This window comes from Suncus etruscus, chromosome 6, assembly GCF_024139225.1.
Source record: "Suncus etruscus isolate mSunEtr1 chromosome 6, mSunEtr1.pri.cur, whole genome shotgun sequence".
In the NCBI taxonomy this organism is placed as follows: Eukaryota; Metazoa; Chordata; class Mammalia; order Eulipotyphla; family Soricidae; genus Suncus; species Suncus etruscus.
In genome coordinates this window covers 103,537,155-103,559,058 of record NC_064853.1, presented here as the reverse complement: position 1 = coordinate 103,559,058, position 21,904 = coordinate 103,537,155, and the positions used below count along the sequence as shown (strand labels likewise).

The window sequence follows — 21,904 nt, the reverse complement described above, 5'->3', positions numbered from 1 at the left end:
CACCCTCTCATCATGTGAGGGTCTCTGGTATTGGTACTGTTTAATGATGTGGAAAAGATTTGAAGGTAAAAATCTAAAATTCCACTTTGGGACATGTTAAGTTTAAAAATTCTGAGAATCATCCAAGTTAGGAAGATGCAAAGGAAAGATGTGTGTGCCAATCTGGAGCTAGAGGAGGAGTTCTGTACTAGAAATATCCATGTAGAAATTATTAGTACAGATTGTATTAAATATACCCATAGAACAAATCCTTTAGGGATAACAAAGAACAATCCTTAGGTTCAAACCTGAGAAACTTGAGACAAAATAGGGAGAAGGACCTAGTGAAGGGAACTGAGCAAGCATAATCCATTCAAGTTGGAAAGGTGTGTCATGGGAAATTAGAGGAAGAATTATGTTATAGAACAGATGCTTCAGGCAGGTGAGAGGAGCTCAGAGAAGCACATAGTTCTACTGGGCAACATAGTCTTCCACCATTATGGAAAAAGTAGGGCTTGAGGGTATAAAGGACACAAGGGACACTAAATGACTTTTTATGCTTTTGTTTCTTTTGTTTTGTTTTGGTTTTGGGGTCACATCTTGTGGTGCTCAGGGTTTATTCCTGGCTCTGCACTCGAAATCGCTCCTGGCAGACTCAGGGGACCATATATAGGATGCCGGGAATCAAATTGGGGTCTGTCCCTGATCAGACTCTTGCAAGGCAAGCGCCCTACTGCTGTGCTATTGCTCCAGCCCCTATTTCATTTATTGCTAGGGCAAGTAGTGCTATTCATTCTAAATATGAAAGTCAAGTAGACGTGAAAAAGGTGTCCAGGTGCTTAATGCTTTTTCTCACCTGCATTTAGCTTCCAGAGGCCAGTCTTGCCCTTTTCCTCCCGCTGCCTACAGCTGACGCTTCTGGGATCTCAATCTCTAATTCCAAATAAGGATCTTAATTCCAGGCCTATTGAAACTACTGCCTGTTTTTTCTCTTCCCCCTACACACCATTTTAACACTATGGATGTCAGTCCCTTATCATCTACCACCAGCTCTCTTTAGTCTAATAACTACCCCCATAGTGAGACGAAGAGCAGGAAGGGATCAAATTCTCTTGCTACAGTGACCAGACTCTAGATAATGTGGGCAGAAAAAAATGAAAGAAAAAAATGAAATGGAGAGGTCTGCATTTAACTGGGCACAGAGCTAGGCTGCACACACCAGCACATTCCCCAACAGTGACTCACCATCATCATCCTATTAGTGGTTACCATTCACAGACCACTAATGTGACAGGACACCACCAGTGCTGTAGAAGCCAGGGTGCAGTTTCTGGTCATAGCAGCCTGGGTGTTTAGAGGATATTTTCCTCACTGTAGACTAGCAACCCAAAACTGAGTTATTTTCTCCAAAACTGGTCCTAGTTGGACCTCAATTTAAGAATCTCATTTATGGGCCTGGAGAGATAGCACAGCGGCGTTTGCCTTGCAATCAGCCGATCCAGGACCAAAGGTGGTTGGTTCGAATCCCGGTGTCCCATATGGTTCCCCATGCCTGCCAGGAGCTATTTCTGAGCAGACAGCCAGGAGTAACCCCTGAGCACTGCCGGGTGTGGCCCAACAACCAAAAAAAAAAAAAAAAGAAAAAGAAAAAAGAAAAAGAATCTCACTCATTTGTGGGACTATAAGAAAAAAGAGTATAATATCAAAGAGAATAAAGATAACAGTCAAGATAACAGGATAACAGTCCATGGTACAAAGCTTCTGAAAAATAGGAGAATGCAATTAGGACAGAGAAGGAACCACTATGACAATGATAGTTATAAATGATCTCTCTGGACAAGAATTGGGTGCTTGGGGGCTGGAGAGATAACTTGGAGGTAGGGCGTTTGCCATACATACAGAAGGATAGTGGTTCGAATCCCGGCATCCCATATGGTCCCCCAAGCCTGCCAGGAGCAATTTGTGAGTATAGAGCCAGGAGTAATCCCTGAGTGCTGCCAGATGTGACCCTCCCAAAAAAACAAACAAAACAACAACAACAAAAAGAATTGGGTGCTGACTGAAATTAAGTGATAGGCATGATATCCACACTAACAAAATTACAAACCACAGTGTCTGAAAGGGGGGGAAGAAGTGATAATGAGTGAATAAGAGAGAGAGAGGAAGAGAGAGAGAAAAGAGAGAGGGAGACAGAGAGGGAGAGAGAGAAGGAATCTGTCTTCCCATAGGCAGGCAGGGGGGATGGCGGGAGGGAAACTAGGGACTTGGTGGTGGGAAATGTACACTGGTGAAGGGTGTTGTACATTGCATGATGGAAAATCAATATTAGTTCTGTGAATAAATTATATATATCTGTGGGGGAAATCTGTACTATGAACAACTTTGTATCCACAGTGTTTAAATGACATCATTAATAAAAAATAAACAAATGTCAAAGAGAAAAAATAAAAAGGAATAGACATGGTGCTGGAGAGAGAAAAGCTGGTAAAGCACTGCCTTATGCAGCCCACCATGGTCTAACCCCCAGCACTGCACAAAATTTCTGAGCCTGCCAGGCATGATCCCTGAGCACAAAACCAGTAGTAATCCCTGAACCCTACTGGACATACCTCCGACCCCAAACACAAACACACACACACACACACACACACACACATATACAACAGACCTGTCAAGCCAAATTCATTAAGAATTAAGTAGGAAAAAAAAAAGAAAGATAAGAATTAAGTAGGAGCTGATGCCTCAGGTGTAGGTGTGGGAATTCAGATGCTGAAATAATCCCTGGAGAGAAAAAGAAGTCAGGAGCTCAGCTCAAACCTTGAATTCCAAATAGTCACTCTGAAAAAAGTGCTCTGCGTTCCTTAGTGTATCACTGTCCAGGTACTATTTAGTATTTTTGGTCATTCTAGGTGACTGAGGCAGCCCTGGAAAATGCCCCCAACTAGTGCTGCAGATGGAGAACACCCAAGCAGGTGCAGAGGACTTGAAAAAGAGGTTACAGTCTACAGGAGAGGGGCTTGACCTTCTGCACTTCCCAGGCTCCGGGGCAGATGAATAAAGGATCAAAATAAATATGTATCTATTGACTCAAGGAGGCTGGGATGGATGCCAAAGACCTTGAAGAATCCCAAAGCTAAAATGGTCTGGCGCAAACCCTTCTATAGACACAAATTAGACCGCAACCATTAGGTAATTTTTTCTCCAGTGTCACTTGGTATGAAGCAGGTATCACAAAAGTAGAAAACACAGATTTCTGTGGCTACCATCTGATGTTCTGGTTCATTAGGTTTGGTATAAGAAGCTTTTATCTCTAACAAGTCCCAATGAACTGCTGATTCTGCAGTCCTGGTACCTCACTTTGGTGGTTTTGAGCAACAGTTCTCAGTCCTGCCTTTGTGTCAGAATCACCTTAGCACTTCCAATGCAGTGTTCAAGACTAAGGAGATCAAGCAGCTAAGGACAAAGGCCCAGCTTCAGTGTTTCTAATAATCACAGCAGATCTTAATGAGAAACCAGTCATGAAAACTACCTGCCTAACTAGTTCAAGGCTTCCCCAAATGTGGCACTTATACTGCTGGTAGGACCTTTTAAGTAGCACAGGAAAAAATAGATAGTTGAATAGATAGCTATGTATTGGTTTGGGGGAAATTACACCTGGTGGTGCTCAGGGCTTATTCCTGGCTATGCTCAGGGAACCATTAGCAGTAACAGAGATCAAATGAAGGTCAGCAAAGGGTTAGAGCCCACTCTTTGCAGGTATCCTGGATTCAACTCCCAGCACCACATGGTTCCACATCGTTCCATAAACACCACTGAGAACAACCCCTGAACACTACTGGATGTCCCATCTCTCCCCCCTCCAAAAAAAAGAAACCACAATAAAAGTGCCAACTTCTTACCTAGACCTAGAGAAGCTTCCCCTAGTACTCTCTTGCCAGTGCCCCAGGAGGCTGGCATCCTGTTCATCAGGTTATTTGAAGTTTTTCTTTTATTTTAATAAAAACTGTGTAACAATTGCATCAACTGTGCTCTGAAAGCTGTTAGAACAGTGACCTTTCACAGTCACTGTCTAACTGCCACATAATTGGTCTGTTGGTAGGTTAAGCAACCAATTTTTTGGTAAGGATTGCCAGCTATGCTGATTAAAGTCCTCTATCCACAGACATAAAAGCGAGTGATCATTTCGAAAGGCAGCAGAAGAGGAAGTTAGCTCTCTGTATAAAGTCATTGATGAAGCTAATCTGACAAAAGTGGATTTGGAAAACCAAATAGAAAGCCTGAAAGAAGACCTTAGTGTTCTGTCCAGGAGCTAGGAAGAGGTAGGAGGAGCTGGAAGCCTCTGGGTGCCCTACAGGCCCAGAGGCCTTCATCTGACAGCTTGGTAATAATTCTTCTTAGTGTCTGCACAGTCCCTAGTAACAAAGGAAATACAGTGAAATAATTCCAAGTCTGAGCAGGGGAGCTAGTTACCCTGGAGTCTCAGACAACTGACATTTGGATCCAGCAGGCACACAGAGGGAGAAGCTACAGGAAAAACAATAGTGAGTGTTGAGACCCAGGTTAAGCTAGATATGATGTTCCCTACTGTGCGGCTGGAGCAATAGCTCAGCTGGGAGGGCGTTTGCCTTCCATGTAGTTTACCTGGGTTTGATCCTCAGCATCCCAAATGGTCCCCTGAACCTGCCAGGAATGATTTTCCTACCTCCTGGCATTCTCAGTGATGTTTTTCAGTATTATAAAGGACAAAGAAAGGAACTCTGGTTTACATATACTATTCAATGAAATGAGTTCAGATCACTGAGAAGACTGAAAGGGCCCCTGACCATCAAAAGGTCCCATCACTGCAGAAACCACAGCACCAATCACTCACTTTCTATCTGAACCCTAAAGTTTTTTCTGCTGAAAAGTCAAAACCCACTTCACAATGCTCACTTGTCAGGAACTTTCTTCTTTTGTCTAACCATAAACAAAATAAGAGCAAATTAATTTATTTTCTTCTCATCTTAGCTAATATTCCACTGTAGCCCCAGCCTTTTAAAAAAATGTTGGGGGCTACAACCAGTGGTGCTCAGGACTTACTCATAGTTCATACTCAGGGGTTATTCTTGGTGATATTTTGGGGACTATATGTGATACTGAGGATATAACCCACATCAGACATGTACAAAGCAAGTGTCTTAACCCCTGAACTCTTTCTGGCCCTGTAACTTTTTTGTTATTCATAATACAGATTTATATTTGGTACAGAATAGTTCATGATTGAGTTTACCTACAATGTCAACACCCTTCCCTAGTGTACATTTCCCACCACCAACATCCCCCGTTTTCCTTCCTCCCTTCCCCTGTCTGCCTCTGTGGCAGATATTTTTCCTCTCTCTCTCTTACATTTTATTTCTTTTTAGACACTGTGGTTTGCAATATTGTTCCTGAAGAGGTATCATGCATATCACTTTATCTCTTTTCAGCATTGTCCAGAGTAATCATTTCTAACCTTCATTGTCATACAGTCTTTTTTTCTGTTCTATTTGTGGCAAGCTTCCTACCAACTTCCTGGCCCTCATCTCTATTGTCTCTGATGGCCCGGTAACTTTAAAATTTATTATTATTTGCAGTTAGGTAAAATTTTTTCAATGGAATTAATAATGTTTATAATTTTGATGTACAGTTACTACATCTTCACCATCACCATAGTGCCCAAGACCCTTAATCAATGATTTTTTGTCACTTCTAGTCTTCCTCTTTCCCCACATCCAATGCTTGATAATCTAAGTCAGCGTTTTTTAATTACTGTGCTGCGGCACACTAGTGTGCCATGAGATGTTGTCTGGTGTGCAGTGGGAAAAATTTCAATTTCATCTGTAACATGCAGCTTTGGCATGATTGGCCTATTTGTGAGCTGAAGCACATATTACGGACTATAAAAACTAAAGACAGACTGAGAGCTGATGACGAAGAGCTACGTGTGTGTCTTTCTTTGATTTCTGCCAGAATATCAGCTTTGTGTTCAGCTAAACGGGCCCAGATTTTGCACTGAGTAAGTAAACAGAAATGTGAACAATTATAAATTATTTCATAATAAAATAATTATAAAATAATTTCTTTGTGTTTATTTTATTCCTATTTAAGAGAATTACTTTATATATATTCAATATAGGCACAGAGTTAAATATTTTTAATATATTTTATTTTCTTTAAACACCTTGATTACATATATGACTGTGTTTGGGTTTCAGTCATGTAAAGAACACCACCCATCACCAGTGCAACGTTCCCATCACCAATGTCCCAAATCTCCCTCCTCCCCACCCAACCCCCGCCTGTACTCTAGACAGGCTTTCTATTTCCCTCATACATTCTCATTAGGACAGTTCAGAATATAGTTATTTCTCTAACTAAACTCATCACTCTTTGTGGTGAGCTTCATGAGGTAAGCTGGAACTTCCAGCTCTTTTCTCTTTTTTGTCTGAAAATTATTATAATTTTTTTAACATTTTCTTTTTTGTTTTTTTTTGGGGGGGCCACACCCATTTGATGTTCAGGGGTTACTCCTGGCTAAGCACTCAGAAATTGCTCCTGAGTTGGGGGCACCATATGGGACGCCAGGGGATTAAACCAAGGTCCTTCCTTGGCTAGCGCGTGCAAGACAGACACCTTACCTCTAGCGCCACCTCTCCGGCCGCACTTTTTTTTTTTAACATTTTCTAATGGTGGTGTGCCTCGTGATTTTTTTTTTCATGAAAAAAAGTGTGCCTTTGCACAAAAAGGTTGAAAAATACTGATCTAAGTCATGAAAGCCAAGGCCAAGAACTGTCATCATTTCATATTATTTCCTTGTTTTGTTTTTAGTTATGCTACAGATGAGTGAGAACATCTGTTATTTGTCCTCTTGTCTCTAATTCATTTCCCTTAACATGATGCTCTTCAGTGCCATTTCAGCTATAGCAAACTGCAATATTTCATCTTATCTTAAACCTAAATACTGAATCAGTGATAATACTGAGTAGCATTCCAGCTTTTAATAGTAAAAATTAGAAATATATCACATATGTAATGCATATTTTATATATCATATACCCCAAATGGCTCTGGGGTCCATATGAGATGTCAGATATTGAATCCAAGTCAACCATGAGCAAAGCAAGCACCTTACTAGCTGAATATCTATCTGACCCTCCATTCTTTTTTGATATGTCATTTTTACTGTTGTCAGATGAAACTTCATTGTCATTTTTATTTGCATTTTCTTTTTTTTCTTTTTTTTAATTTACTTAAACACCTTAATTACATACATGATTGTGTTTGGGTTTCAGTCATGTAAAGAACACCACCCATTACCAGTGCAACATTATCATCACCAATGTCCCAAGTCTCCCTCCTCCCCACCCGACCCCCGCCTGTACTCTAGACAGGCTCTCCGTTTTCCTCATACATTCTCGTTATTAGGACAGTTCAAAATGTAGTTATTTCTCTAACTAAACTCATCACTATTTGTGGTGAGCTTCATGAGGTGAGCTGGAACTTCCAGCTCTTTTCTCTTTTGTGTCTGAAAATTATTATTACAAGGGTGTCTTTCATTTTTCTTAAAACCCATAGATGAGTGAGACCATTCTGCGTTTTTCTCTCTCTCTCTGACTTATTTCACTCAGCATAATAGATTCCGTGTACGTCCATGTATAGGAAAATTTCATGACTTCATCTCTCCTGACAGCTGCATAATATTCCATTGTGTATATGTACCACAGTTTCTTTAGCCATTCGTCTGTTGAAGGGCATCTTGGTTGTTTCCAGAGTCTTGCTATGGTAAATAGTGCTGCAATGAATATACGTGTAAGGAAGGGATTTTTGTATTGTATTTTTGTGTTCCTAGGGTATATTCCTAGGAGTGGTATAGCTGGATCGTATGGGAGCTCGATTTCCAGTTTTTGGAGGAATCTCCATATCGCTTTCCATAAAGGTTGAACTAGACGGCATTCCCACCAGCAGTGGATAAGAGTTCCTTTCTCTCCACATCCCCACCAACACTGTTGATTCTCATTCTTTGTGATGTGTGCCATTCTCTGGGGTGTGAGGTGGTATCTTATCGTTGTTTTGATTTGCATCTCTCTGATGATTAGTGATGTGGAACATTTTTTATGTGTCTTTTGGCCATGTGTATTTCTTCTTTGTCAAAGTGTCTGTTCATTTCTTCTCCCCATTTTTTGATGGGGTTAGATGTTTTTTTCTTGTAAAGTTCTGTCAGTGCCTCGTATATTTTGGAGATTAGCCCCTTATCTGATGGGTATTGGGTGAATAGTTTCTCCCACTCAGTGGGGGGCTCTTGTATCCTGGGCACTATTTCCTTTGAGGTGCAGAAGCTTCTCAGCTTAATATATTCCCATCTGTTAATCTCTGCTTTCACTTGCTTGGAGAGTGCAGTATACTCCTTGAAGATGCCTGTAATGTCCAGGAGTGTTTTGCCTATGTGCTGTTCTATATATCTTATGGTTTTGGGGCTGATATCGAGGTCTTTAATCCATTTGGATTTTACCTTCGTACATGATGTTAGCTGGGGGTCTAAGTTCAATTTTTTGCAAGTGGCTATCCAATTGTGCCAACACCACTTGCTGAAGAGGCTTTCCCTGCTCCATTTAGGATTTCCTGCTCCTTTATCAAAAATTAGGTGATTGTATGTCTGGGGAACATTTTCTGAGTATTCAAGCCTATTCCACTGATCTGAGGACCTGTCCTTATTCCAATACCATGCTGTTTTGATAACTGTTGCTTTGTAGTACAGTTTAAAGTTGGGGAAAGTAATTCCTCCCATATTCTTTTTCCCAATGATTGCTTTAGCTATTCGAGGGTGTTTATTGTTCCAAATGAATTTCAAAAGTGTCTGATCCACTTCTTTGAAGAATGTCATGGGTATCTTTAGAGGGATGGCATTAAATCTGTATAATGCCTTGGGGAGTATTGCCATTTTGATGATGTTAATCCTGCCAATCCATGAGCAGGGTATGTGTTTCCATTTCCGTGTGTCCTCTCTTATTTCTTGGAGCAGAGTTTTATACTTTTCTTTGTATAGGTCCTTCACATATTTAGTCAAGTTGATTCCAAGATATTTGAGTTTGTGTGGCACTATTGTGAATGGGGTTGTTTTCTTAATGTCCATTTCATCCTTATTACTATTGGTGTATAGAAAGGCCATTGATTTTTGTGTGTTAATTTTGTAGCCTGCCACCTTGCTATATGAGTCTATTGTTTCTAGAAGCTTTTTGATAGTCTTTAGTGTTTTCTAAGTAGAGTATCATGTCATCTGCAAACAGTGAGAGCTTGACTTCTTCCTTTCCTATCTGGATTCCCTTGATATCCTTTTCTTGCCTAATCGCTATAGCAAGTACTTCCAGTGCTATGTTGAATAGGAGTGGTGAGAGAGGACAGCCTTGTCTTGTGCCAGAATTTAGAGGGAAGGCTTTTAGTTTTTCTCCATTGAGGATAATATTTGCCACTGGCTTGTGGTAGATGGCCTTCACTATATTGAGAAAGGTTCCCTCCATTCCCATCTTGCTGAGAGTTTTGATCAAGAATGGGTGTTGGACCTTATCAAATGCTTTCTCTGCATCTATTGATATGATCATGTGGTTTTTATTTTTCTTGTTATTGATGTTGTGTATTATGTTGATATATTTACGGATGTTAAACCAGCCTTGCATTCCTGGGATGAAACCTACTTGATCGTAGTGGATGATCTTCTTAACGAGGCATTGAATCCTATTTGCCAGGATTTTGTTGAGGATCTTTGCATCTGCATTCATCAGCGATATTGGTCTGTAATTTTCTTTTTTTGTAGCATCTCTGTCTGGTTTAGGTATCAAGGTGATGTTGGCTTCATAAAAGCTATTTGGAAGTGTTTCTGCTTGTTCAATTTCATGAAAGAGTCTTGCCAAGATTGGCAGTAGTTCCTCTTGGAAAGTTTGATAGAATTCATTAGTGAATCCATCTGGACCTGGGCTTTTGTTTTTCGGCAGACATTTGATTACTGTTTTAATTTCATCAATGGTGATGGGGGTGTTTAGATATGCTACATCCTCTTCCTTCAACCGTGGAAGATTATAAGAGTCCAAGAATTTATCCATTTCTTCCAGGTTCTCATTTTTAGTGGCGTAGAGTTTTTCAAAGTAGTTTCTGATTACCCTTTGAATCTCTGTCATATCAGTAGTGATCTCTCCTTTTTCATTCCTGATACGAGTTATCAAGTTTCTCTCTCTCTCTCTTTCTTTGTTAGGTTTGCCAGTGGTCTATCAATCTTGTTTATTTTTTCAAAGAACCAACTTCTGCTTTCGTTGATCTTTCGGATTGTTTTTTGAGTTTCCACTTCGTTGATTTCTGCTCTCAGCTTTGTTATTTCCTTCTGTCTTCCTATTCTTGGGTCCTTTTGTTGAGCATTTTCTAGTTCTATTAGCTGTGTCATTAAGCTACTCAGGTAAGCTCCTTCTTCCTTCCTGATGTGTGCTTGCAAAGCTATAAATTTTCCTCTCAGTACTGCTTTTGCTGTGTCCCATAAGTTCTGAGAGTTTGTGTCTTTATTGTCATTTGTTTCCAGGAACCTTTTTATTTCCTCCTTGATTTCATCTCGGACCCACTGGTTATTGAGCATGAGGCTGTTTAACTTCCAGGTGTTAAAGTGTTTCTTCTGAGTCCCTTTGGAGTTCACAAATAATTTCAAAGCCTTGTGGTCAGCGAAGGTAGTCTGCAAAATTTCTATCCTCTTGATCTTATGGAGGTATGTTTTATGTGCCAGCATGTAGTCTATCCTGGAGAATGTCCCATGTACATTGGAGAAGAATGTGTATCCAGGTTTCTGGGGATGGAGTGTCCTATATATATCCACTAGGCCTCTTTCTTCCATTTCTCTCCTCAGGTCTAGTATATTCTTGTTGGGTTTCAGTCTGGTTGACCTATCCAGTGTTGACAAAGCCGTGTTAAGGTCCCCCACAATTATTGTGTTGTTGTTGATATTATTTTTCAGATTTGTCAACAGTTGTATTAAATATTTTGCTGGCCCCTCATTCGGTGCATATATGTTTAGGAGAGTGAATTCTTCCTGCTCTACGTACCCCTTGATTAATATAAAATGTCCATCTTTGTCCCTTACAACCTTCCTGAGTATAAAGTTTGCATTATCTGATATTAGTATGGCCACTCCAGCTTTTTTATGGGTGTTGTTTGCTTGGATAATTTTTCTCCAGCCTTTTATTTTGAGTCTATGTTTGTTCTGACTATTCAGGTGCGTTTCTTGTAGGCAGCAGAATGTTGGATTGAGTTTTTTGATCCATTTAGCCACTCTGTGTCTCTTAACTGGTGCATTTAGTCCATTGACGTTGAGAGAAAGAATTGTCCTGGGATTTAACGCCATCTTTATTTCAAAATTTGGTGTGTCTTTTGGGTAGTCTTGTCTTAGATTAGGTCTTTCAGTTTTTCTCTTAAGACTGGTTTTGTGTCTGTGAAGTTTCTGAGCTGTTTTTTTGTCTGTGAAACCATGTATTCTTCTGTCAAACTGGAAAGTGAGTTTTGCTGGGTATAGTATTCTGGGTGAATCATTTATTTCATTCAGTCTTGTCACAATATCCCACCACTGCTTTCTGGCATTGAGTGTTTCTGGTGACAGGTCTGCTGTAAATCTCAGGGAAGCTTGCTTGAACGTGATTTCCCCTTTTGATCTTGCTGTTTTCAGAATTCTGTATCTGTGGGATTTGTCATTGTGACTAGGATGTGTCTTGGGGTGGTTTTTCTGGGGTCTCTTTTGGTTGGTACACTTCGGGCATGCAGGATTTGATCACATATATTCTTTAGCTCTGGAAGTTTCTCTTTAATGATGTTCTTGACCGTTGATTCTTCCTGGAAATTTTCTTCCTGGGTCTCTGGGACTCTAATGATTCTTAAGTTGTTTCTGTTGATCTTATCATAGACTTTTATTTTCATCTGTTCCCATTCTTTGACTAATTTTTCCATTGTCTGCTCATTTGCTTTAAGTTTTTTGTCCAATCTCTCCTGCTGTATGGAATTGTTATGTATCTCATCTTCCACAGCACCAAGTCTATTCTCAGCTTCTGATACCCTGTCCCAGAGCTTATCCATTTTGTCATTCACTTCGTTTACTGACTTTTTCAGTCCTGTTAGTTGACATGTTATTTCAGTTTGGAGTTTTGTGATTTCTGTCTTCATATTTTCTTGGTTCTTATTAGTGTTCTGTTCAACTCGATCCATGGTTTCTTGGAGTCCGTTGAGCATCTTCCATATTGCTAGTCTAAAGTCCTTATGTTAGAGGTTGATTAGTTGGTTGGTCATTATCTGGTCCTCAGAATTGTCATCTTCATTCTCTATGTCTGATGCTGGCCTGCATTGTTTCCCCATTGTCACACTTGTATTGTGGGTTTTTCTACGTGATGTGGTGGTATTCATTGTCTATATGATGCAGGCAGCACACTCCTCTGGCTCCTCCCTTTCTGGATGGGCTGACTTGCCTCTAAGGGTGGGGAGTCCTTCATGGATGTAGCCTTACACTGGGTCAAATCTTAGGCCCCGGGCATGCAACAGAGAAGACAGTCCAGAGAGAAATGATTGCTTCTGTGATATAGCACCGTTCTTAGTGTAATTTTTCCTTCTTGTTGCAATGGTGTTCTTTCCTTAGAAAGAGTGCACGGCCGCGTAGCGGCCATGCTCCGCTGGAGCCTCTTTTTGGCCCACTCGCAAGAGTTTCACGCAAGAGGACAGTAGACAGACATATACAGGTCAAACTCACAGTTTTTCACAGTTGGGCCCCACTGGGCTGGTGTACTTTCATGGATTTTCCCTGCCTGGTGTCACACACAGGGAGCCGGCTTTTGCAAAGTCTTGCCGGTTTTCATGCTCTGTAGTCCCTCCCTGAAAATGGCCTCTGGGCGAGCGAGTTTTCTGGAGACTCTTTATGCCCCACTCGCAAGAGTTTCACGCAAGAGGACAGTAGACAGACATATACAGGTCAAACTCACAGTTTTTCACAGTTGGGCCCCACTGGGCCGGTGTACTTTCATGGATTTTCCCCGCCTGGTGTCACACACAGGGAGCCGGCTTTTGCAAAGTCTTGCCGGTTTTCATGCTCTGTAGTCCCTCCCTGAAAATGGCCTCTGGGCGAGCGAGTTTTCTGGAGCCTCTTTTTGCCCCACTCGCAAGAGTTTCACGCAAGAGGACAGTAGACAGACATATACAGGTCAAACTCACAGTTTTTCACAGTTGGGCCCCACTGGGCTGGTGTACTTTCATGGATTTTCCCTGCCTGGTGTCACACACAGGGAGCCGGCTTTTGCAAAGTCTTGCCGGTTTTCATGCTCTGTAGTCCCTCCCTGAAAATGGCCTCTGGGCGAGCGAGTTTTCTGGAGACTCTTTTTGCCCCACTCGCAAGAGTTTCACGCAAGAGGACAGTAGACAGACATATACAGGTCAAACTCACAGTTTTTCACAGTTGGGCCCCACTGGGCCGGTGTACTTTCATGGATTTTCCCCGCCTGGTGTCACACACAGGGAGCCGGCTTTTGCAAAGTCTTGCCGGTTTTCATGCTCTGTAGTCCCTCCCTGAAAATGGCCTCTGGGCGAGCGAGTTTTCTGGAGACTCTTTATGCCCCACTCGCAAGAGTTTCACGCAAGAGGACAGTAGACAGACATATACAGGTCAAACTCACAGTTTTTCACAGTTGGGCCCCACTGGGCTGGTGTACTTTCATGGATTTTCCCCGCCTGGTGTCACACACAGGGAGCCGGCTTTTGCAAAGTCTTGCCGGTTTTCATGCTCTGTAGTCCCTCCTTGAAAATGGCCTCTGGGCGAGCGAGTTTTCTGGAGACTCTTTATGCCCCACTCGCAAGAGTTTCACGCAAGAGGACAGTAGACAGACATATACAGGTCAAACTCACAGTTTTTCACAGTTGGGCCCCACTGGGCCGGTGTACTTTCATGGATTTTCCCTGCCTGGTGTCACACACAGGGAGCCGGCTTTTGCAAAAGTTATTTGCATTTTCTAATAAGTCACAGTGAATACTTTTTTATATGCATATTGACCATATGTATGTCCTCTTCAGCAATGAGTCTATTGATCTTTTTTCCCCCATTTTCTGATGGTGTTATTGTTTTATTGTTGTTGAGCTGTGTGAGAATTTTATAGATCTTGAATATTATCCCTTTATCTAATGTGTTCTAACTTTCAGAGACACAAAGCTATCTTTAGGTCAATTCTATCTTACTGACTTCATGAAACTCATAAATTTTATCTTGCTATTTATCTTGTTTCTTTCAGTATGTAATTATTTTAATAATTCAGTTATTTTGATGATTCAATGTGTATTTAGTTTGATGATTGCTTTGGATGAGTTTGGGCTTAAAAAGACCAGCTTAAGAATACATCCTTGAAAGGTTGGAGAGATAGCAAAATGCATGTAGCCAACCCTAGTTCTATTCTCAGAGTCCCATATAATCTCTTAGAACCACTAGGAGTGATTACTGAGCATAGAGCCAGTAGTAACCTCCAGCATCATTGAGTATGACTAATAAAACAAAACCAAAATGAAAAAAAGAATGCATCCTGAGAAAAAAGAACTTTATTCTTTCCAGGATGAGGATCAGAAAGGACTTCGACAGTCTCTGAAACCCCACATGGATCAGCAACAGAACAGCAAGCACAAGTATTTCCTAGAGAGTTGGATTCTGCTGACGAGAACTCTGTTTTTTTTCTTTTTCTACTATAACTCACCTGAGCTTTGCATTGTCATTTCCAGCATGTGAACATGCTCTGCAAACAATTGGCAGGAGCTGGCCTAGAACAAATGGATATTTCCCTTGGCAGTGACCTGGATGACATCCTTGAGGCAAACAGAATTCACTGGGAGAGAGACATGGCAAAGAATCAAGTGGAAGCAGGTGCCTTCCTACATGTCAAGGTAAGAGGCAGAGCCTGCACCCTCTATCTACTCTGTGCAGAGAGAGGCAAGAAAAGAGGCAGAGGGCCCGAGAGATATCACAGTGGTAGGGTGTTTGCCTTTGACGCAGAAGAACAGTGGTTCAAATCCTGGCATCCCATATGGTCCCCCAAGCCTGCCAGGAGCGATTTTTGAGCATAGAGCCAGGAGTAACCCCTGAGTGCTGCCAGGTGTGACCCAAAAACCAAAAAAAAAAAAAAAAAGTAAAGAAAAGAGGCAGAAAAGCAGTCAGAGAAAATGCAAAAGAGAAATTTCAACTGTTATCATCTCAATGGTCACAAAAGAAAGGCAATTAAAATAGCAACTCTCTTACTTATCTAAAACGTATAGATAAAACTTTATATCTAAAACTTATATAGTTTTAATGCTGTCATATATGTGGAGAAGTAGCTTCTATCCCATATTCTTGGAAGCATTAACTAGCATGATGCACTTAAATGTCCCAGTCCACCATCTGAATAATCTGAATACTCACTCTAAGAAATAATTGCAAATATTTTTTGTGAGGAAAACATGAAAACGTTTACTAATAGAAAAAAAGATTAAATCTACAGGGCAGAGAGATAGCATGGAGGTAAGTTGTTTGCCTTGCATGCAGAAGGTCGGTGGTTCAAATCCCGGCATCCCATATGGTCCCCCGAGCCTGCCAAGAGCGATTTCTGAGCATAGAGCCAGGAGAACTCCTGAGTGCTGCTGGGTGTGACCCCCCAAAAAAAAAGATTAATCTACAACCTAATCACAAAGTAAATATTAAGTAGTTTTTAGAAATGGTATACATGGATCACTTTTAACAACATGGAAAATTTTTATGCGAAAGTAGGGGAAGATAGTACAGATTTGTATCTACCACGGACTAACAAAATTTTTGGTAAACGACCAAATAGTAGAGAGTCATGTTTCCTAGGCCAAATTAACTCTATCACTGCTATTCAACTCTATCACTGTAGTGTAAAAGTAGCTGTGAGTGACATGTAACAAAGAAGCCTGGTTGCTTCCTAATAAAAGCTGTGTTGGGCCTGAGATATAGTATAGCAAGTAGGGCACTTGCCTTGCATGAACCAGTCCTGGTTCAATCCCACTATCACAAATGGTCCCCCTGAACTCCACCAAAAGCGATTCCTGAGCACAGAGCCAGCATTAAGCCCTGAGCACAGCTGCATATGGCCAGTAAGCAAATATAAACTGCTTGTTACAAAAAACAGGATGTGTGTAGGATCTTGCCTACAAGCTACAGTTTGTTTGCCTGGGTATATACAGTAAGAGAAAGCATTCAAGCAAATAAATTTGGAATAAAAAAATTTCAAAGAGGCATTAAAATGTTAGGGGTATATATGGTTATTGTCTTTTAGTAATGAATCTATTTGACAACTTGAGATGAATTTTCTTATTTCTTATTTTCCTTAAGTACTATAAATTATATGCATGAAAGAAAAACTATTTTTATTAAGTCTCATAAGAGATAAAGGAATTTACTTTCCCTTTCCCCAAAATATGAAATTGCATAGACTTGGCTCTATTCTCTATCACTCACTCACTCATGATTATGGAATTTGGAGGCAGGAGAGGAAACAAGCCTGAAGGAAAGAAAGGAAAGTCCCTCTCTGAGTGTTGTGGGTGCTCCTGTACTTGATTCCCACTCACTGACTCAGCCAGTAGTTGCATAGGTCAATTATTTTAGTACATTTTCCCAAATGCTCATGTGCAAGCCCTACCCAAGACCAAGTGAATCAGAGAATGAGAGGAATTTGGTGGTTTATAAGCTCTCTAGATGATTTAACTACACAGCCAGAGTTAAAATCTTCAAGAAAAGCTACTAGAAGAAAATCTTTAATGTTCATCTTTCTACTAGAAACCCTTTGTTCCTTGCCCCCAACTACCAACAGGAACCTTCCTGGCAGAGTTTTCTCTCAGTTCTAGATCCCCAGTGTTCTCCAGTTCAGAAAGTATCTTTACTTTTGTATTTCTCCACCCCACCCTTTTTCAACAATTCCTTTTTTTCTTAACTGAGCCAGGCACTAAAAACACTTTTAATGACAAGACACACCTAGTGAGTCCACAGTATGTGGTCATGTGGATCCCAATGAGGTGGAACTGGAAAAAAAAAAGCTATACAGAAGAACAAAGATGCCAGATATGTATTTGTTTAGATCTATTGCTTCTTAGAAGATTCATGAACAATGAATGACCTAGAGAGCCTTGCTATTACTCTAGAGAAGAATTAAAGCCCAGAAAAGCACTTAGCCTCCATAATCCACTTCTCAGTTCTAACATAGTCATTCAGTTCTCCAGTCCCTTCATCTTGGATTCTCTGCTCAGCATGGAGCAAAAAAGGTTCTCTTGGGAACCTTTCCCAAAGCTAAATCCCAATGGCCTGTATGTTTGCCCCCTTTGCTTCTGGCCCAGCACTCCATAATTTCTTGGGAAAACGGTGGGGCCATTATAATTAAGAGAAACAACTGTAGAATGTGAAATAGGAACCACCCTAGTCAGTATGAATCACGCCTCACCTTCTTGAGAATCATCATCAGCCCCACAATAATTCAGACATTAATTCTGAACAGAGTTATTAGTGTTTTGTAATACAGTTATCTAAAAGTCAAATCTTAGAGAAAACAGACAGTACTTGTCTTAGTTTGGCCAATACTGTCTAGGCCTCTTGCAGAGAGGTGCAGCTCAAAAAATATTTGCAGAATGAGTGAATTCCTCTGATCATTAACAAGATCAGAAATGACAGCCAGACATCCTCTAATAAATAGTTTCATCAGTTGCAGGCAAGCCCCGAGGGGCTGACATTGGCCTATTCTCAGGATCTCTTGTCAGTTTCTTGGCCACTACACATAAATGTAAAATGACTTAGCACAGACACTGCTTTGAAAACTTTTGCAGAAAGAATACATCTAATTACTTTTCAGCCCAGGGAGACGGGAAATTAATTGCTATGATTGATTTATATCTTCATTTAGGATCCCCAAGAAAGGATTCTGAGACAAATACTGAAGTAAAGGAGCTAATTTGAAATTGGGGGAGGGTGTGTGTGTGTGCAGAGCAGGAGCATAAAATGCCAAGAGAGAAGAGCAGTGGAAGGAACCAATAAAGAAAGCGTCACCAACAACTACCCCCCAGGAAAGGTGTAGCCATGATGGTGGGAAGTAGTGCAGGAATACAGGAAAGGGGAGAAAGGGGAAGAGTATGCTATCTCCAACCAATCCTCTGCTGTCTAACAGAGTGGCCTTTCAAAGACTTCAGAGACAGTCTCTGCAAAACAAAAACAAAAAGAAAAGAAAACAAACAAACAAAACACACACACACACACACAAAACAAAAAAAAAAAAAAACACCAGAATCTGGCAGTGAGAAGAGAGCTAGGGAGAACTCACATGCTAAAGCCTGGTGGGATAGTGATAAAACTGCATGCTAACAGCATCTGCTAACACCTCTTCTTGTTTTTGTTTGCTTGTTTTTGGGCCACTCCCGGTGGTGCTAAGGGGTTACTCCTGGCTATTCCCTAAGAAATCGCTCCTGGCAGGCACAGGGGACCATAGGGGATGCCAAGATTAGAACCCTATTAGACTTTTTTTTTTTTTCGGCCACACCCATTCGATGCTCAGGGGTTACTCCTGGCTAAGCGCCCCTGGCTTGGGGGGTCCATATGGGACACCAGGGGATAGAACCGCAGTTCTTCCTTGGCTAGCGCTTGCAAGGCAGACACCTTACCTCTAGCGCCACCTCGCTGGCCCCAGAGCACATGACTTTTAATTCCTTTGTTTGTTGATTGGTTTGGTTTGGTTTGGGGCCACACCCGTTGGCGCTCAGGGGTTACTCCTGGTTCTGCACTCAGAAATCACTCCTGATAGGCTCTGGGGACCACAGGGGGATTTAGGGGATGGAACCTGGGTCAATGTGTACAGGTGACCTACCTGCTCTACCTGCTGTGCCCCAACCCCAAGACTTGTAATTCTCGCCTAGACATATAACTTTCCTCAACACTAATGGGTGTGTTCCCTTGGAACCGCAATACAGTACAGGCACAAGCACTGAATCTGATCCATACCACTAGCTAAGCATTGTGGGGCATGGCCTCTGGTCTCTTCTTCATGCTGCTGAGGGTGACCCCAATTTTTTATTTTTATTTTATCTTTTCACTTGGTTGGGCTCAGGGCTTTCTCCTGATTCTGTACTCAGGAATCACTCCTGGCAAGATTCAGGGAACCATATGTGGTGTTGGGTATTGAATTACAATCAGCTACATACAAAGTAAATACCTTGCCTGCTGAATTATCTCGCCAGCCCCAGATCCCAATTTCTTATCAAAATTTTTTTGGCTAGGATCCATGCAGTAATCATGTTTTCTCTGACCGTGGTGTTATAGAGACCAGGAACTTCAGATCCAGTTTGGGAAGTTTCTCAAGTTGCATGATTCAGTGATGGAAGGATTGGCCAGTCCAGAGAGGAAGAAGGTCTGGCTCTTCTTTCTTCCTTTTCATTTGTTACCCAACTCAGGCAATTTGAGGATTCTTTGGAATCCCCAGACAATATGCCATAGCACCCTTGCTGACCATGGAATAAATTCCCTTTGGCTGAAAGCAAGAGCTTTAATTGCATCCCTCCCTCCTCTTTCCTTCTCTTCTTAATTGAGGGGCTCTTGCCTTTTTTTCTTCCTCTTAGAGCTTCTCTACTTGTCTATTTCTCAGCTTAACTACCAAAGACCTAGCCCATCTGCTCCCAGCAAACCACACACTGTTCTACTTGCAGAGTTCCTTCCTAGAAGGATTCCTCACCACTATGATTCTTGGAAGTCTCTTTCCTCCTTCCCTACATCTAGATGATGTGCACAATAACTAGTGTGTATTCTATTGTCAGCCCAAACTTGGAGAAAACTTAGCTCCCTTGTAAGGATCCCTAGAGTCAGAAACTCCATAATCAATCATTGCCCCCAAGTCATCTTCTGTGGCAGAGGGTATGTACAAGGTCAATGGAAGGCATTAGTGATTAGGAACTTGATCTGAGCCATCATGCCTTAAATAGGACTATAGATCATAGAAATTTAAGAATAAAGAAAGTGAACAGATTGGGATTAACTGTGAAGTCTAAGAGCTGGAAAACACTAGAGATTGTTTAGAGCAGTAGCCTAGAATAATACTTTTTCCAGTGATGGAATGTTTTCTAATCTGTGTGACAATCCAGTATGAAAACCACTGAATATTTGTGGCTATTTCTTTTTTTGGGGTGGTGGTGGTGGTTTTTGGGTCACACCTGGCAATGCTCAGCAGTTACTCCTGGCTCTGCACTAAGAAGTCACTCCTGGCAGGCTCGGGGACCATATGAGATGCCGGGATTTGAACCTGGGTTCATCCTGTGTTGGCCACATGCAAGGCAAATGCCTTACCACTGTGCTATCGCTCTGGCCCCCATTTATGGCTATTTCTCATACAACAGAGAACTAAATTATTTTAAGTTCTATTTAATTTTTATTTTAAATAGTTGTATATGGCTAATGGCTAACATTTTGGACAGTACAAGTCTATATTTACCATTAAGTACACCCAAAACCTTGGCTATCATGGTTATGTGTCATTTATTTTTACAATTAATATTCTATGCTGCAAGGACAGTGCTTTATATAGCCGCTGTTCTGAGGCCTTACTTTGCTTCATTTTTATGAAAAGTCAAGTTTCTAGGAGATATGAAAGTGAATTAAAATGGATTTTAAGGAGCTGAGTGCATGCTTTGCACTATCACTGACACCTCATGGTCCTATATGTGAGGAAGGACCCCTGAGCACAGAGCCAGGAGTAGTAAGTATCTGAGTACCACTGGATGTTACCTATAAACTAAATACTAAGTTGAAATGAAATAGATTTGTCTACTTTAACAGAGACCACTGGCTCTTTACTACAAGATACTTGATTTACTATTTTCATGATAAACACCAGGGAGGGTGGAGACACCCTGTATCTCTTAGACAAAGGCAATTTCCTTTCTAATTTTCTTCAATATTTACTGTGCCTATGCAAAACAAACAAATAAACAAACAAAAACAACCAGTTAAAAAATGTGTATCAGCCACCCCATTTTTTCTTTTTTCTTTCTTTTTCTTTTTTTAAATTTATATTTATGGCTTCTAGACAGGGGCTCCCATACACTTTCTTTCTTTTTTTTTTTTAACAGAGCCATAGAACATGAATCATCTTTTTCTCATTTTTCTATGGCTTCCTACAAATTGAGAAGGAAAAGTGGATGATACCAGGTGCAAAGTGGTCTCATGAGCATTGAGTAAAAATGAAAAATGATCAGACCTAAATATACAACCCAAAGTTAACAACAATAGAATCTACAACAAGCTATACACAAAAGAGACCTATTACACTGGCAGTCCAGGGGGCTAAGGGTGGAGATAAAGGAAGCATGGTGGGAAATGAGGCAGAGGGAGCTCAACACTGGTGGTGGGAATTGCCCTAATTCACTGTTGCTACGTACTTTAAATATAACTGTGAAAGACTTGTAATTCACATTGGTCTCAATAAAAATTATTAAAAAGAAAAAGAACGGAAAGAGCAGATCTACTGAGAAAATATGTAATCCATGATTCTCTGTGTCTTGAGGGCTTGACTCTGAGTTGGTTCTTGGGTGAAAAGGGAAGCCTGGTTCATTCTGGTTTCCCGCATCATGCACTAAAGAAGGCTACTAGAATTCTAATCTCTAGTATATCATAAGGGCCAGCTTTAATAAGAAGGTCATAGCATTTTTTTGCACTCAGGTATACTTCATTTAAGCATATTTTAGTCATTAATCCCTTGAATTAGTTAAAAATTCAAAAAACAAAATGTACAAAGTACCAGCCACCACTTATCTAGACACAGCTTTATTTTCTATAATCTGAATGTATGTTTCCTTTCCTTGTATTTGTATATATTTAGCTTTCTTCCAAATCAATCCTGAATCT

At 40.9% G+C, this 21,904-nt stretch overlaps 1 protein-coding gene across 1 annotated transcript in view; it reads left to right on the top strand.

Moving 5' to 3' along the window:
* The window catches only part of BFSP2 (beaded filament structural protein 2), an 89,134-nt gene that overhangs the window by 45,326 nt on the left and 21,904 nt on the right, over positions 1-21,904 (top strand). Inside the window, 4 exon segments of the mRNA XM_049775617.1 lie at positions 2,889-2,915; positions 2,918-2,973; positions 4,142-4,298; positions 14,761-14,922. Of these exon segments, the coding sequence (XP_049631574.1) occupies positions 2,889-2,915; positions 2,918-2,973; positions 4,142-4,298; positions 14,761-14,922 (402 nt within the window).